General features: G+C 50.1%; 1 protein-coding gene across 1 annotated transcript in view; it reads right to left on the bottom strand.

Annotated features, from left to right (window-relative positions):
• LOC311444612 (protocadherin alpha-C2-like) overlaps positions 1 to 10,027 on the bottom strand; it is a 147,905-nt gene extending 137,878 nt beyond the window's left edge. Inside the window, exon 1 of the mRNA XM_084535893.1 lies at positions 7,492 to 10,027. Coding sequence (XP_084392019.1) covers positions 7,492 to 9,990 — 2,499 coding nt within the window. The 5' untranslated portion in view covers positions 9,991 to 10,027. The remainder of the gene's footprint in view (positions 1 to 7,491) is intronic.
• Positions 10,028 to 15,002: the final 4,975 nt, after the last annotated feature.

Below are 15,002 nucleotides of genomic sequence, written 5' to 3'. Positions count from 1 at the left end.
TCTTCCTCTTCCTCACCACCTTCGGTTGAGTCCTGTACTGTGTCCCTCAGAACTCACTCAGAATCCCTTCCATTCAGCTTTGTACACTCATGAGTACTTTGTAGCACTGATGACAACGATTACTCTTCCAGAGAAATCACTCTCCTCCTCTCGATGACCTGCTGCACACCAGAGGACTTGGATGCGTGCTGCAAACAAGGCTCCTAGACCTCCACACTGCTCAGGTGAGTCTTTCACTCACTTTCACTATACTGCAACCAGCACTCCCTGCACACCGGTGGGCTGCTAGCTCTGCACACACCACGTGGACAGAGCTTCCTGTTTGCTTCTTTGCTTCATTCATTTCTTTCTTTCTTCTTTCCTGCTTTGTTTCTACTCCATTCTATGTCTTGCTTGCTTTCTGGCTTGTTTCTTTATTGCGTACATTCTTCTGCATGCATTCTTCTTTTGCATGCATTTTTCTGCATGCATACTTCTTTCCTTCTGTCTCCGTTCTCCTTCTTTCATTTCTTTCCTTCTCTCTGAAAGTTCTTTCAGTTATTTCTAGCTTAATTTTTGTTATGCTTTTATTTCATTCAATGTGTTCCTGCTTTCATTCTTTCTCTTCCTTCCTTCCTTCTATATCTTTGTACCTTCTTTCATTCTGCCAATTTCTTCTTTCATTCTGCCAATATCTTCCTGCTTCCTTTCTTTCCTCCTCTCCTTCTATCCATTAGTTTCTCTTCCTCTCCACTTCACTTTTCACTTTTCCCTTCCCTGCATTAGCCTTCAGAGCCTTACCCTTTCCCTCCTTTCCCATCTGTTCTTCTTCCTTCTTCCTTTTTAATTATTCCCTGCTTTGACAAAATGCTCTCCAAATGCCTGCACCACTCGTCCCATCAAGCTTTGATATGTTCTTAGGCAAGACCTTCCCTTACTCTTCCTCATTGCCATAAGGCGTGTACAGCATCCCTCAGACCTCACAAGGCAACATCACCTTGAGAATTACTCTTCCAGAGAACCCATTCTCCTCTGCATGGGCTGCTATAAACCAGGAGACTTGGATGCCCACTGCAAACAGGCTCCAAAGACTCCAAACAGCTCAGGTGAGTCTTTCATTTGGCAGCTTGAACTCATCACACCCCAGCACACAAGTCCTCCAAAAATGGGCAAAAGCACAGTGCAGCCACAGCTCTGTCACACTCTCACACACCTCAAGGAAGATGCATTAGTTGGGGCTCACTTGCAACCAACATGCTGAATGGAGAGCTCTTGCTTTGCTTTTCAGGCACACATCCACCGCCAGAACAATCCAGCAGCAAGATCCTCAGGACCCAGGGAAATTACTCCCAACAGAAATGTCTCATCCCTGTATGTCCTTCCTGCTGCCCGCTCACAGTGAACTGGAAAGCACCAGGAAAGCAACGAGATCAGGCAATGGGGCTCTGCTGGTCCATACCTACAGCCATTACCTAGGCTACATTCTGTCCATCCAACATAAACATATTGCAGTTAAATCAGCAAAAATAATGCATTGCTGTTTTGAACACATCTTCTCTGAGTACAAGTCACTTACCTGTAGGATCAGTGCTTGCTTTCTTTGGAAAAAAAAAAAAAAAAGCATTTCCATGACAGGTGAATGGCTTGTAAAGGGCAATTTCATTGCAAGTTATCCGAGATTTCTGGGGAAGCTGGATGGAAAAATTTCCTTCAGATGTGGGACACCTATGAAATCATTGGACACTATGCACTGCTCCCATATGTGCATTCATGTTTTGGAATGACCCATACTACAAGAGATGCTCCATTTCCACCAACACCTACCGTGCAAGTACAAAGACTGGGGGAAGCCAAGTGCACAGAGATTACACATACCCCATCATGTCTCCTTAGAAATTGCCTATATTTCTCACTCCACACAGGCACCACGGGAAGGGACAGTTGCCAGTGGGAGAAACTGTTCTCCCCATTGGTACCAACATGCACATCAGAAAGCTCCAAACCTACAGGTATTGCCTAACCAATGTTCAGTCCATCCAACATAAAGGGAATACAAAACAAAACAAAACAAAACAACAAACGAACAACAAAAAAAAAAAAAACAGCAAAAAAAAAATACATCTGTCTCTCAAACATATTTTTTTGCATACGAACAACTTACCAGTAGCACCAGTGGTTTCTAGCTCAGAAAAAAAGAATAGATTCATGCATGGAGAATTGGTTTATAAGGGAAATTCTCATTTGACGTCTTCAGTGATTTCTAGGGAAGCTGGACTGTAAAAGAAAACATCAAGCTCAGTAAAAGCTTGATGTCCCAGTCATGTGAGAGTGTGCAGTGCTCTCTGGTACACAGCTATCACACAGGAAGCTGTCACGTAGGAGAGAAGAAAAACAAAGAATCCCATTCCACCTTGTTGAAACACAGGATTTGCCAATAGCGTAAACATGGAGAGCACTTCTTACCCTCCTCCCCACTTCTTGCTCAATGCCACACTCCACCTTGCATCCAGCATCACCATTTCACATACACAAGGCTTATTTCTCACTCAACAGCATCCTGGCTATTGCAAAATGCCTGCCACTTCTCTGTGCCACTCACAAAGTCACTGCCACAACACTTGAACGATGCTCCAGCCCACCAACACAATCCAGCTCCAAACTCACCTCTGAGCACATCACCCTCTGCAGAGCCTCGCCTTCTCCCACACTGCCAGGAGCTTCCCCCCTGCACAAATGACACTCTCAGGGCATTAAACTGGCTCAGCAATCTCAGATGCAAATGGAGAAAGCTGGACCGATGGACAACATTTACAGCAGCTTCTGCTGGAGCAGCCACTCCTCATGCTCAGGAAGACAGGAGTCGCATGCATTAAAAGGAGCATGGCCAGCAGGTCAAGGGAGGTGATTCTCCCCCTCTACTCTGCCCTGGTCAGGCCTCACCTGGAGTACTGTGTCCAGTTCTGGGCTCCCTGGTACAAAAAAGACAGGGAGCTCCTGGAAAGAGTCCAGTGGAGGGCCACAAAGATGATATGCAGCCTGGAGAATCTTCCCTGTGAGGAAAGACTGAGAGACCTGGGTCTGTTCAGCCCTGAGAAGAGGGATAAGGAGGGATCTTATCAATGTTTACAAATATCTTAAGTGTGGCAGACAGAGGGATTTGGCCAAACTCTTTTCAGTGGTTTGTGGGGACAGGACAAGGGGCAATGGCCAAAAAGTGGAGCACAGGAAGTTCCACACACACATACAAAAGAAATTCTTCATGGTGAGGGTGACGGAGCGCTGCAACAGGCTGCCCAGGGAGGTTGTGGAGTCTCCTTCTCTGGAGATATTCAAGGCCTGTCTGGACACCTACCTGGGCAATCTGCTCTAGGGAACCTGCTTCGGCAGGGCGGGTGAACCCAATGATCTCTTGAGGTCCCTTCCAAGCCCTACAATTCTGTGAGTTAAAGGCCATTTTCCAGACAGCTACAAGAGATGACCATCTCTACCGACACGAACTATGCAAGTGCACAGACTGGGGGGAAGTCAAGTGCACAAAGATTACATGCACCCCATCACAATTCAAGGAAGGAAGGGAGGGAGGAAAGAAGGAAGGGAGGGAATAAGGGAGGGAGGAAGTGGAGAGGAAGGAAGGAAGGAAGGAGAGAAAGAGAGAGAGAAAGAGAGAGAAAGAGAGAGAGAAAGAGAGAGAAAGAGAGAGAAAGAGAGAGAGAAAGAGAGAGAGAAAGAGAGAGAGAAAGAGAGAGAGAAAGAGAGAGAGAAAGAGAGAGAGAAAGAGAGAGAGAAAGAGAGAGAGAAAGAGAGAGAGAAAGAGAGAGAGAAAGAGAGAGAGAAAGAGAGAGAGAAAGAGAGAGAGAAAGAGAGAGAGAAAGAGAGAGAGAAAGAGAGAGAGAAAGAGAGAGAGAAAGAGAGAGAGAAAGAGAGAGAGAGAGAAAGAAAACACTTTTCATTAGAAAGGTTTCAAGTGCTAACAGAATGCCAAAGAACAGTGCCTGCAGGAATACAACCACTGGACCTACCCCTCACCTCTAGCACTTCTTCAGCACTCTTGTGTGGAAATGCTGCACACCAGTAGGAAAGAGCATTTATGGAATCCATGTCATGACAGCTCTAAGAACAATCAGCTCTGATTTTATTCTGTCAGAGAAAAACTCAGATACTGAATAGCAAGCCTCAGCAAGAAGTTCCAAACAAGGAGTTGACGATATCTTAGATGTATGCCAAAATAGGTGTGAAAGTCAAAATAAATAAATAAATAGATCATAATCACACGTTAAGCCTGTAGAAAGACCAACAATGTAAAGCAAAAAGAACAAGGAGGACAACATTGCTGATTGTTTACACATGTTCCATTAAAAACGCTGTGTGAGAAGGAGCAAGACACCAACATCATTGTGTCATCAGACACTACGACTTAGCAGCATCACATATAGAGAGAAGACTTCAAAGTCCCTCAACTCAAAATCTTTCCCATAAACACAAGGCCTTCCCATAAACACAAGGCCTTCCCATAAACACAAGGCCTTCCCATAAACACAGGCAGTGGCCTGTTTCAGATACTGAAGAGCAAATTTCAGGAAAATGTTCCAAAGCATGAACTGAGGACCTCTTGGATGCATGCTGACATAGACGCGAAAGTTTAAAAAACATCATAAGGGGATTACACACAATAAGTCCATAAATCAAACAGCGATGCAATGATGCAATGAAAGAAGAATGAGTAGAACAAACATCAAAGGTGCTTGCCTATCTTGTGTTCCATTACAAGCTCTGTGTGAGAAGGAGGATCGCATCATCTCCACCAAGGCCAACTATGCAAGCGCACAAACAGGGGGAAAGTCAAGTACACAAAGATTACATGCACCCCATCATGTCTCCTCAGAAATTTCCTGTACTGGCTTCTTCCACCAAGGGAAGGGACTGTTGCCAGTGGGAGGAACTGCTCTCCTGGTTCGTACCAAAATGCTCATCCAGAGGCTCCAAACCTACTGGCATTGCCCAGGCAACATTCAGTCCACCCAACAAAAAGGAGCACAAATAAACAGCAAGTAAATATATATTTGTCTCTCAAACACATATTATTTGCATATAAAAGACTTACCTGCAGCATCAGTCATCGATTGCTCAGGACTGAATTTTTAGCAGGAGAAGTGGTTTAAAGGGGGCATTCTCATTTGAAGTTATCAGTGATTTCTAAGGAAGCTGGACAAAACAAGCTTTGCAAAATCTCCCCAAACATGGGAGAGTGGCGGTGCTCCCTGACACACAGCTATCACACGGGAAGTGAGAGAGAGACCTGAAAGCCAAAGACAATCACTCAAGGACAACCTCAGCCATCAAAAGGGGTTTACATGCTTTAAGTCCATAAAACAAACACCAAGGCAATGCAAGAAGAACAAGTAAAACAAATACCAAAGGTGCTCGCCTATCTCATGTTCCATTACAAGACCTGTGTGTGAAGGAGGAAGACTCCAACAAAGCTGTCTCATAAGCATCATACAACCCAACAACTGCACCCACCTGTAATGAGCATGAGCTGGGCACAAGGCAACAATCACACCAAATTTACCAGCACTCCCAGGACACAAGAGAGGCCAGTCACTGCAGAGTACATACTACTGGCACAGTCGGATCCTCTGAAGCAGTCCTTGAATAAAACACCTTGCCTGATTGAGAAAAACAGATCTCTGTTGCACTGCTCTTTGCCCTGACCCCTGGCTGTGCTCTTCTACCTCTGTATTGCAAAGTACACAAATAGCATGCTCAAAATAGGATAAATATAACATGATTTTTTGCTGCATCTTCCCCTTTACAAACTACTTTCTGCTATTGAAGAGACTGAAAACGTTTTTATGTTTTCGATACTCAGAGTGTCTGGCAGACACTTTGAAAGAACATCAAAGCAGGACAATGTGCAACATGCTACAAGAGCATGTCATCCTTCAAACGGCGATGTCATGACAGCTCTAACAGCAAGGGGCATTGATTTAATTCTGTGAGAAACAGAGAGTTCCGTGAGAGAGTTCCTATCTATGATAGCAAAATCAGCAAACTCAGCTGATGTTAGCAACCTCAGTTGCTACCAGAATAGCAACTGTATAGAAGGATTTGGTACCTTATTTTGCAAAGAAGACTTCCAAGATTTTGTGAGGCATTAGCTGCTACTCATATACATGTTGAAAGGACATCAAAAAAGGACACCGTATGTCAAACCATTTCTCTGGCCAACAACACAAGTCCACAAACAGGCAAAGTCAAACAAATAATAACTCTGTATTCCTCCACGGAAAGCATTTCTGAGCAAGGCAAATAAATCTCAACACCAACAGATGTAGGAACTAAGACCACCTGCTGGAACCACACAGACCAAGAAGATTTGACACGTTACCCTTCCACAACAACCTGCACACAATGCATTCATCAGAAAGCTTTCAAGCACTAGCTGTATTCAACAGGATAAGAGGGAGCAGGGAAAGCCTAAACTGCCTTTTTGCCTTTCATGGTAACTCCAACATGAGAACCAAAGTGGAGAATATTACACATTGCGCAAAGAAAACCCTCAAGTCCCAACTGTCACCTTGCATCATGTTGCCTTCACAGGAGAATCAGGCAAGAGGAAGAAAGACTTTGGGGCATGAAACCACATCAGATATCAGCACGGTCTGACCTCTGTAGCCCCAAAGGAAGTGAATATTGCCTGTTGAAATCTGACAGGCAGAAACCTCTCCATGTCTTCAGCTCCTTCAGCAATCTCACTGAAAATTTTACACACTGGTAACTAACAACATTTGCAGAGACAATGTCATAACAGCTGTAATGAAGTTTCATGTTCATTTTTTCTGAGAAAAAAAAAATAATGCTGAACAGTTAAGCTCAGTAATATCTTCCAAATCAGGAATTAAGGGGCTCTTTTGGTCACAAAATAAGAGATGTAAAAGGGCAATTAACACCATCAGTGGATTAAAGACAAGGATCCAATAAAAGGAGCAGGATATATGGCCACAATTAGAGCTCGTCGAAAAGGCACTAATAGTGTTCAGCTGGCCAACATCCCATTTCGAACCATGGGTGAGAAAGAGCAAGACACCAACATCATGGTGTTATCAGCATCAGATAGATTGACTTTCCAGCATCATGTACCTAACCCTTCCACAACCTCATCTTGACCAAAAACACGAGGAAAACATTCATCAGCAAGTATTCAGATACTTCAGCTACACGAGAAGAAGGGCCCAGTCCCGGTAGCAGACTCAGACTCAAGCCATAGTGCTGTCGGCACTTGCAGCTCAAGCAGGTCATGAGCAGCAAGCAGCAGCGGACTCGGGGACTGCACCAGGCTGCCCCAACTATGAGTGGGCAAAAAGGAGACGGGGTGGGAATGGACTATTAGGAAGGAGAGTGTGAGGAACAGGGCAAGATAAAAGAGCAAGGACACGGGCAATGAAGAGGGAGAGGAAGACAGCGACGAAGAGGGCACGATTAAGGGTCGAGAGGAGGGCGAGTGGCACTAACCGTGTCCAGGAGTCCGGGCGGCTCCTGCGGCGTCTCCTTCGGCGCGGGGCCGAGCGGCGGCGGGCAGTTGGGGCTGAAAACCATCAGGTCGCTCTTGCCCGCGCCGTCCGCCACGCACAGGCTCCGGCTCTGGCGCTGCGAGTACGACCAGCTGCCCACCTCGCTGGCGCACACCAGCGTCGCCGGCCCGGGCCCCGCCAGCACGGCCGCCCGCGGCGCCCAGCGCGACGCCCCGTACAGCACCACCGCCAGCAGGAACAGGCTCGACACCGCGCAGATGGCCACCACCAGCCACACGTTCGTCGCCGCCGCCGCCGCCGCCGCCGCGCCGCCCTCCGCGCCCGCCGCCGGCCGCAGCCCCGCCCCCGACGACGACGCCCCCGCCCCCGCCCCCGCCGCCGCCGCCGACAGCGCCGCCTCGGCGCCCTCCACCAGCGACACGCTCAGCGTGGCCGTGGCCGAGCGCGACGGCTCCCCGTGGTCCCGCACCACGATCAGCAGCCTCTGCCGCGGGCCGTCCGCCTCCTCCAGCGCCCGCGCCGTGCTCACCTCGCCGCTGTACAGCCCCACGCGGAACGGGCCCTTGCCCCGCGGCTCCCACAGCTCGTAGCGCAGCCACGCGTTGTAGCCCGAGTCCGCGTCCACCGCGCGGATCTTCGCCACCACCTGCCCCGCCGGCGCCCCCCACGCCGCCCACGCCCACAGCGACCCCGGCGCCGACCCCGGCGCCGACGCCTCGCCCGCAGCCCAGGGCCCCGGCCCGCCGCCGGCAGGCGGGAGCAGCGCCGGCGCGTTGTCGTTCTCGTCCACCACGAACAGCTGCACCGTGGCGTTGCCGCACAGCGGCGGCTCGCCCGCGTCCACCGCACGCACCTCGAACTGCAGCACCTGCAGCTCCTCGTAGTCCAGGGGCCGCAGCGCCCACAGCCGCCCGCTCTCCGCGTCCACCGACACGTAGCTCGACGCCGGACGCCACCCCGCGCCCGACCCCGCGCCCGACCCCGCGCCCGACCCCGCGCCCGCGCCGCCCTCCGCCACCGAGTAGCTCACGCGCCCGTTGCCCGCCTCGTCCGGGTCCCGCGCCCACAGCCGCGCCAGCTCCGCGCCCGCCGCGTTGTTCTCCCGCGCCAGCACCGTGTACACGGCCTGCGCGAACGCCGGCGCGTTGTCGTTCACGTCCGACACCGGCACCCGCAGCCCGCGGCTGGCGCGCAGCGGCGGCGCCCCGCCGTCCTCCGCCCGCACCTCCACCTCGTACTCCGACACCCGCTCCCGGTCCAGCGCCTCCCGCAGCACCAGCGAGTACGAGCCCGCGAACGTCGCCACCAGCCCGAACGGCGCCGGCGGCCACACCGCGCAGCGCACCCGCCCGTTCGCCCCCGAGTCCCGGTCCGACACGCTCAGCAGCGCCACCACCGTCCCCACCGACGCGTCCTCGGGCACCGGCACCGACAGCGACGTCACCCACACCTCGGGCGCGTTGTCGTTCACGTCCAGCACCTCCACCACCACCTTGCAGTGACCCGACAGCGGTGGGTTTCCCATGTCCTTTGCATCCACTTGTAGGCGATACAGTCTAACGTCCTCAAAATCTAAAGAACCTCTCAGATGAATCTCTCCGCTCGTTTTGTGAATTTCAAACACGTCTCTTCCATCCTGAGGAAACAAGCTCTGAAGAGAATACGAGATGTTCTTATTGGAGCCATCATCTAAATCCGTGGCATTTACTCTGAGCACAAAGCTGCCCCGTTCACTATTTTCTGGCAGCCGCACTTTATAGACCGACAGGTCGAACTCGGGCACGTTGTCGTTAACATCCAGCACCGACACCACCAGCACCACTGTGCCCGTCAGCGATGGCCTGCCCCCATCAAGCGCCGTCAGCACCAGACGGTGCTCGGCCAACGACTCGCGGTCCAGCGGCCGCTTCAGCACCAAGAATAACGACTCGGTATCATCCTCCGTTTTCTGCAAATCCAAAGCAAAGTGCTCGCTAGGGCTGAGGGCATAGGAAAGCTGCGCGTTGGCTCCGATATCCGCATCCGACGCGCCCTCCAGCGGAAAACGGGAACCGGGAGGCGAGGTTTCCGATAAACTAAGGTTTACCTGAGCGGCGGGGAAGATGGGCGCATTGTCATTGATGTCGGTGACCTCCACCTCCACGTGGAAGACGCGCAGCGGCCGCTCCAGCAGCACCTCCAGGCGCAGGGCGCAGGGCGCGCTCTTCCCGCACAGCTCCTCCCGGTCCAGCCGCGAGCTCACCACCAGCGCCCCGCTCGCCCCGCTCACCTCCACGCTCGCCCGCCGGCCCTGCGCCACCAGCCGCAGCCGCCGCGCCTCCGCCTCGCCCGCCTCCAGGCCCAGGTCCTGCGCCAGCCGCCCCACCACCGTGCCGCCCTTGGCTTCCTCCGGCACCGAGTAGCGCACCTGCCCGCCGCCCAGCGCCCAGGCCGCCTGCAGCACCAGCACCCGCACCACGGCCCGCACGCACACCACCATGGCCGCCGCCGCCGCCCGCGCCCCGCACGGCTCCCAACGCCGCCGCCGCCGCTCTCCTGCCCGCCCCGCGCCGCTCCCCCCGCGCGCACAGCCGCCCTTCCCGCCGCCCCGGGGCGGAGCCGCCCTCCCGCCGCTCCCGCGCCGTTCCTGAGCCTGCAGCGACACCGTGTGCTCCGACGCCTCACTCGCGCCCGCCGCCGACAGCACGCCAGCGACACCGACACCGACACCGACACCGCCGCGCGGGACACGACACCCCCGCCACTCGCGGGACACGCCACGCCCACGGCGCCGACACCGACACCCACCCCAGCACAGCCCGAGACAGCAGCGACAACCGGGGGGCAACAGCCCCGCAGCGCCGCGCTCCACACGCCGCTCCCCGCACACCGACCGACTCCTCCCAGCCCTTGCTTGCTTCTTTTCACGTCTCCCTCCTCCTTTTCTTCTCCTCCATTCTCTCTCTTGCTTGCTTTCCTGCTTCCTTCTTGCTTGCATTCTTTCTTCTGCATGCATACTTCTTTCCTTCTTTCTCCCATTTTCTTCTTCCACTTCTTTCCTTCTCACACTTTTTTCCTTCTTTCACTTTGTTCCTTCTTTCACTTCTTTCCTTCTTTCTGAACCTTATTTCCTTCTTCATGTATCTTCATTCTTTCTCTCTGTTTCATTATTATTCCTTTTTTTTTTTTTAATTCGATTTCTTCTTCCTTTTTAAATTCTTATATTATTTCCTTTTTTCTTTTACTTCCTTTCAGTCTTCCTTGCAGTCTGGAGTGGCGTGTGTGCTCCACATGCCACTCCTTGCATATCGACAGGCTGCCAGCCCTGCATGCATTACGCCAACGGAGGCTCCTCCTTGATTCTTTACTTGCTTGCTTGCTTCCTTCCTTTCTTTCTCGTCTCTCTCCTCCTTTGCTTCTCCTCCATTCTCTCGCTTGCTTGCTTCTTCCTTGCCTGAGTTCTTCTCGACATCTTCTTTTCTTTTTTCATTACTTTCCTTCTTTCTGAAACTTCATTCCTTGAGATACCTTCATTCTTTCTCTTTTCCATCGTTATTCTTTTTTTATTATTATTATTTTCTAATTCGATTTCTTTTTTCTTTTTCTTTCTATGCTCCTTCCTTTTTTTTTTTCTTTTATTTTCTTTCAGTCTTTCAATTCCTTCTTTCAGTCTTACAACTTATTCCTGGCTTCCTTCTTTCCTTCACTCCTCCTATCCATCTGCTTCTCTCCCTCTCCTCTTCTCATGTTTCCCTTCCTTATATTAGCCTTCATAACCATTTCACTCCTTGCCCTTTTTTTTCTTCCTTCACGTTTTTCCCCTCCTAAATCAAAATGCCGTCCAAATGCCTACAATATCAAGCGCACCATCAAGCACAGACATGACCTCAGCCAAGCTCTCTTCTTCAGCTTCCTCATGGCCTTTCATTGAGCTCTGTACAGTGTTCCTCAGCACTCATGAGGACAACATCCCCCCAGGAACTACTCTTCCAGAGAACTCGCTCTCCTCCTCTCAATAGGCCACTGCAGACCAGGATACCAGGATGCCCACTGCAAACAGGCTCCAAGGACTCCAAACAGCTCAGGTGAGACTTTCATTCGGCAACTCAAACCCAGCACACCCCAGCTCACAAATCCTCCAAAAATGGAAAAAAAAAAAAACACAGGGCAAACACAGTTCGCTTGCACTCCCACACACCTCAGGGAAGATGCATTAGTTGGCACTCACTTGCCACCCACATGCTGAGTGGTAAGCTCTTGCTTTCCTTTTCAGGTACACATCCACTGCCAGAACAATCCAGCAGGAAGATCCTCTGGACCCAGGGCAATTACTCCCACCAGAAACATCTCATCTGTAATGTGAGCTAACCATCACACAACCCAACAACTCCACGAAGGTAACACCACTGCTTTTTCACTGAAAAAAATACCTTGACCACCAACACCCCTCCACCCCCCAGAGAAACACAGTATGATCCCTCCTTCACATGTCTTTCTAGCCACCCACTCACACTGAGCTGCGAAGAAAAGGGAAAGGACTGAGATCAGGCAACAGGACAATGCTGCTCCAAACCTACAGTCTACAGCCTCCAAACCTAGGCTAGATTCCATCCATCCAACATGAACTTATTGCTGTTGAATAGCAGAAATCTTGCATAGCTCTCTTGAAAACATCTTCTCGGAGTACGAGCCACTTACCTATAGGATCAGTGCTTGTTTGCTTAGAAAAAGAAGAGTTTCTATGACAGGAGAATGGCTTCTAAAGCACAATTTCTTTAAAAGCTATCAGAGATTTCTGGGGAAGATGGATGGAAATTTTCCTTCAGATATGTAACACCTTGGAAGTCATTAGACACCACGCACTGCTCCCATACCAATGTTCATGTTTTAGAATGAGCCATGCTACAAGAGACGCACCATCTTGACCAAGGCCAACTATGCAAGAGCACAGATTGGGAAAGTCAAATGCACAAAGATTACACGCACCCCATCATGTCTCTTTAGAAATGTCCAACATTTCTGATACCAGGCAGACACCAGGGGAAGGGACTCTTGCACATGGGAGAAACTGTTCTCCCCATTGGAACCAACATGCTCGTCTGAAGGCTCCAATCATACAGGCATTCCCCAGGATCTGGTCAGTCCATCCAACATAACGGGAACACAACTAAACAGTAAAAAAACCATACATCTCTCTCAAACACATATTTATTGTGTATGAATAACTTACCAGTACTATCAGTGGTTGCTTGCTCAGAAAAAGGAATAAATTCATGGATGGAGAGTTTGTATAAAAGGGAAATTTTCGTTTAAAGTTTTCAGTGATTTCTAGGGAAGCTGGACTGAACAGAAATCATCAAGTTTAGCAAAAGATCCCCAATCATGGGAGAGTGAGCTGTGCTTCCTGACATGGAGCTATCACAAAGAAGCTATCATGCAAGAGAGGAGAAAATGAAAGGATCCCATTCCCATTCCCACTTCAGCAAAACACGAGCTTTGCCAAAAACATGAAGACAGTGATGGCTTCTTCCTCTCCTCCCCATTTCTTGGCAAAGGCTACACTGTAGCTTCCATCCAGCATCTCCGTTTCCCACAAGCACAAGGCTCATTTCCTACTCAACACCATCCTGCCCATTGCAAAATGCCCGCCACCACTCCAAGCTTCTCGCAAAATTACTGCCACAACACCTGGATGTTGTTCCACCCCACCAACAGAATCCAGCTCCAAACCCAACTCTGAACATCACCCTCTACACAGCCTCACGTTCTCCCACCACAAACGGCACTCTCAAGGCATTAAACTGGCTCAGCAAACTCTGATGGAAATGGTGAAAGCTGGCCCAATGAACAACATTTACAACAGCTTCTGCTGGAGCAGCCACTCCTCATGCTCAGGAACACAGGAGTCAAAGGCCATCTGACAGACCACTGAAAAAGCTGGCCTGTAGTACAGAAGAGTGAGATGAAGGAAAACCAAGTGGACAGACAAAAACAAAACTCTACGTAGAACCTGGCGAGGCCCTGGAACATCAGGCCAGGAATTGACACAAATTGCCTTCCTTGGAGACACACAGACCTTCACAGGATGAGGCCCTCACCAGCCTCATCTAACTGCAGTGTTCATCCTGCTCTCAGCAAGGAAACCACAGACGTCCATGTGCCACCTTCAACATGAGGTACCTTAAGATCCTATCACATGGGAAGCAAGAGGCAGACCTGAAAGCCAATGACATTCTCTCAACGACAACCTCTGCTCTGAATATTGCAAAAAACAGCATCAACACACACACGGCCAACTACACAAGTGTCTGCCCTCTGTCAGCAGCTACAAATCAACAGACTACATCTCATCCACCGTTACCAACAGATTTCCAATATGAGAGACGAAAAACAGTAGAGTAGGGAGTCGGACATTTTCATTGCAGGAGAGATGAAAACTATAGTATTCCAGTCCACTTCATTGAAACACAAGCTCTGGACAACATTGAGAATACAGACAGCACTTCTTCCTGTCTATCTCAAGAATACAACCAGAGGGAAGACTGCAGTGACATTTTGACAACTCGGGAAGAATCATCAATAGTGGGAAAAGGTCCTGTCTGAGCAACAACACTCCACCTTCAGACAGACATGATTAAAGGTGCCTATGAAGATACCTTCACAAGCAGAAACATCACAACAACAGGGAGTGAGAACAAGCAGAACTTGATTGCACAGGACCCTCAGGAAGCTCATCGTTCTTCATATATGGCCTTGCTGTCTCCAGTCACTTGACTGGAGGCCCCTGAGGTTCCATTCTACATAAACCATGCTGCCATGCTCTCAACTTACTCAAGCTTCATCCACAGGCAGGAAGGGGATCCGCAGGGAAAATACCAGGCAAAGACTCGAAACACACAGAGTAAGAAAGGCATGTGGAAGCATGAATAAAACACTGCCTCTCATCCTCAGAAAGAGCTCACAGCTGAATTTATGGGAATTCGGAGAGGCTCCTGGCTGAAGAGCACAGTGTGCCAGGCTTCTTCTCCATGTAGTCCTCTGGTATACTCTATCCTTCACCCTGTGAAATCAGATATCTACGACAGAATTTCCAAACCAGGATTGAGGAGCACTTGGATGCATGCTAACGCAGACGGAGAATCTCAAAAATCATGATTAGCAGATTACCACCCCACCCACCAAATAACAAACAAACTATAAAACCATTTTTGCTACACAGGTTTCAAGTATGAACTGAATGAGAAAGAGTAGTGCCTACAGGACCACCACCACTGTTCATATCACCAGTCCTTCAGAAATTTCAGGTGGAAATACTGCATACCAGTAAGAAGCAACATTCATGGAACCCATGTCATGAAACCTCTAAGCACAATTACCATTGATTTTCTTCTCAAGATGGGCAAGACCTTCAAATCATGTCAATTCAAGCCTGGAAAAGGGTCTTGCCCAGGAACACTCTGAGACCACTCTGCTCACGGATTCACTTTAGGCACCCTTGGTCCCCCATTCTCG

This window comes from Aythya ferina (assembly GCF_964211825.1).
Source record: "Aythya ferina genome assembly, chromosome: 14".
Classification (NCBI taxonomy): domain Eukaryota; kingdom Metazoa; phylum Chordata; class Aves; order Anseriformes; family Anatidae; genus Aythya; species Aythya ferina.
Note: the sequence above shows the minus strand (reverse complement) of the source record. Positions and strands in the feature narration are given on the sequence as shown.